The following is a 481-nucleotide window of genomic DNA, read 5'->3' as shown; positions in this document are numbered from 1 at the left end:
GGCTCCGACATCTGCATCCGATGCGCGCTCCAGCGGCAACCGAGAACCCGGCAGCGACATTTCCGCGATTGTAAAGGCTTCTTCGTTCACAGGGAAGAGCGGGGCGTTGTCGTTGATGTCGGTCACCTCCAGCTCCACGTGGAAGACGCGCAGCGGCCGCTCCACCAGCACCTCCAGCCGCAGGGCGCACGGCGCGCTCTTCCCGCACAGCTCCTCCCGGTCCAGCCGCGAGCTCACCACCAGCGCCCCGCTCGCCCCGCTCACCTCCACGCTCGCCCGCCGGCCCTGCGCCACCAGCCGCAGCCGACGCGCCTCCGGCTCGCCCGCCTCCAGGCCCAGGTCCTGCGCCAGCCGGCCCACCACCGTCCCGGCCTTGGCTTCCTCCGGCACCGAGTAGCGCACCTGCCCGCCGCCCAGCGCCCAGGCCGCCTGCAGCACCAGCACCCGCACCACGGGCCCCCAGCACACGCCCATCGCCGCC

At 73.4% G+C, this 481-nt stretch overlaps 1 protein-coding gene across 1 annotated transcript in view; it reads right to left on the bottom strand.

Annotated features, from left to right (window-relative positions):
* Nucleotides 1–481, bottom strand: part of LOC104833438 (protocadherin alpha-C1-like) — a 49,105-nt gene that overhangs the window by 45,041 nt on the left and 3,583 nt on the right. The window contains 1 exon segment of the mRNA XM_010570083.1: nucleotides 10–429. Coding sequence (XP_010568385.1) covers nucleotides 10–429 — 420 coding nt within the window.

The sequence above is a fragment of the Haliaeetus leucocephalus genome, unplaced genomic scaffold (assembly GCF_000737465.1).
Source record: "Haliaeetus leucocephalus isolate CR32 unplaced genomic scaffold, Haliaeetus_leucocephalus-4.0 Scaffold286, whole genome shotgun sequence".
In the NCBI taxonomy this organism is placed as follows: domain Eukaryota; kingdom Metazoa; phylum Chordata; class Aves; order Accipitriformes; family Accipitridae; genus Haliaeetus; species Haliaeetus leucocephalus.
This window is presented reverse-complemented; position numbering and strand designations above follow the sequence as displayed.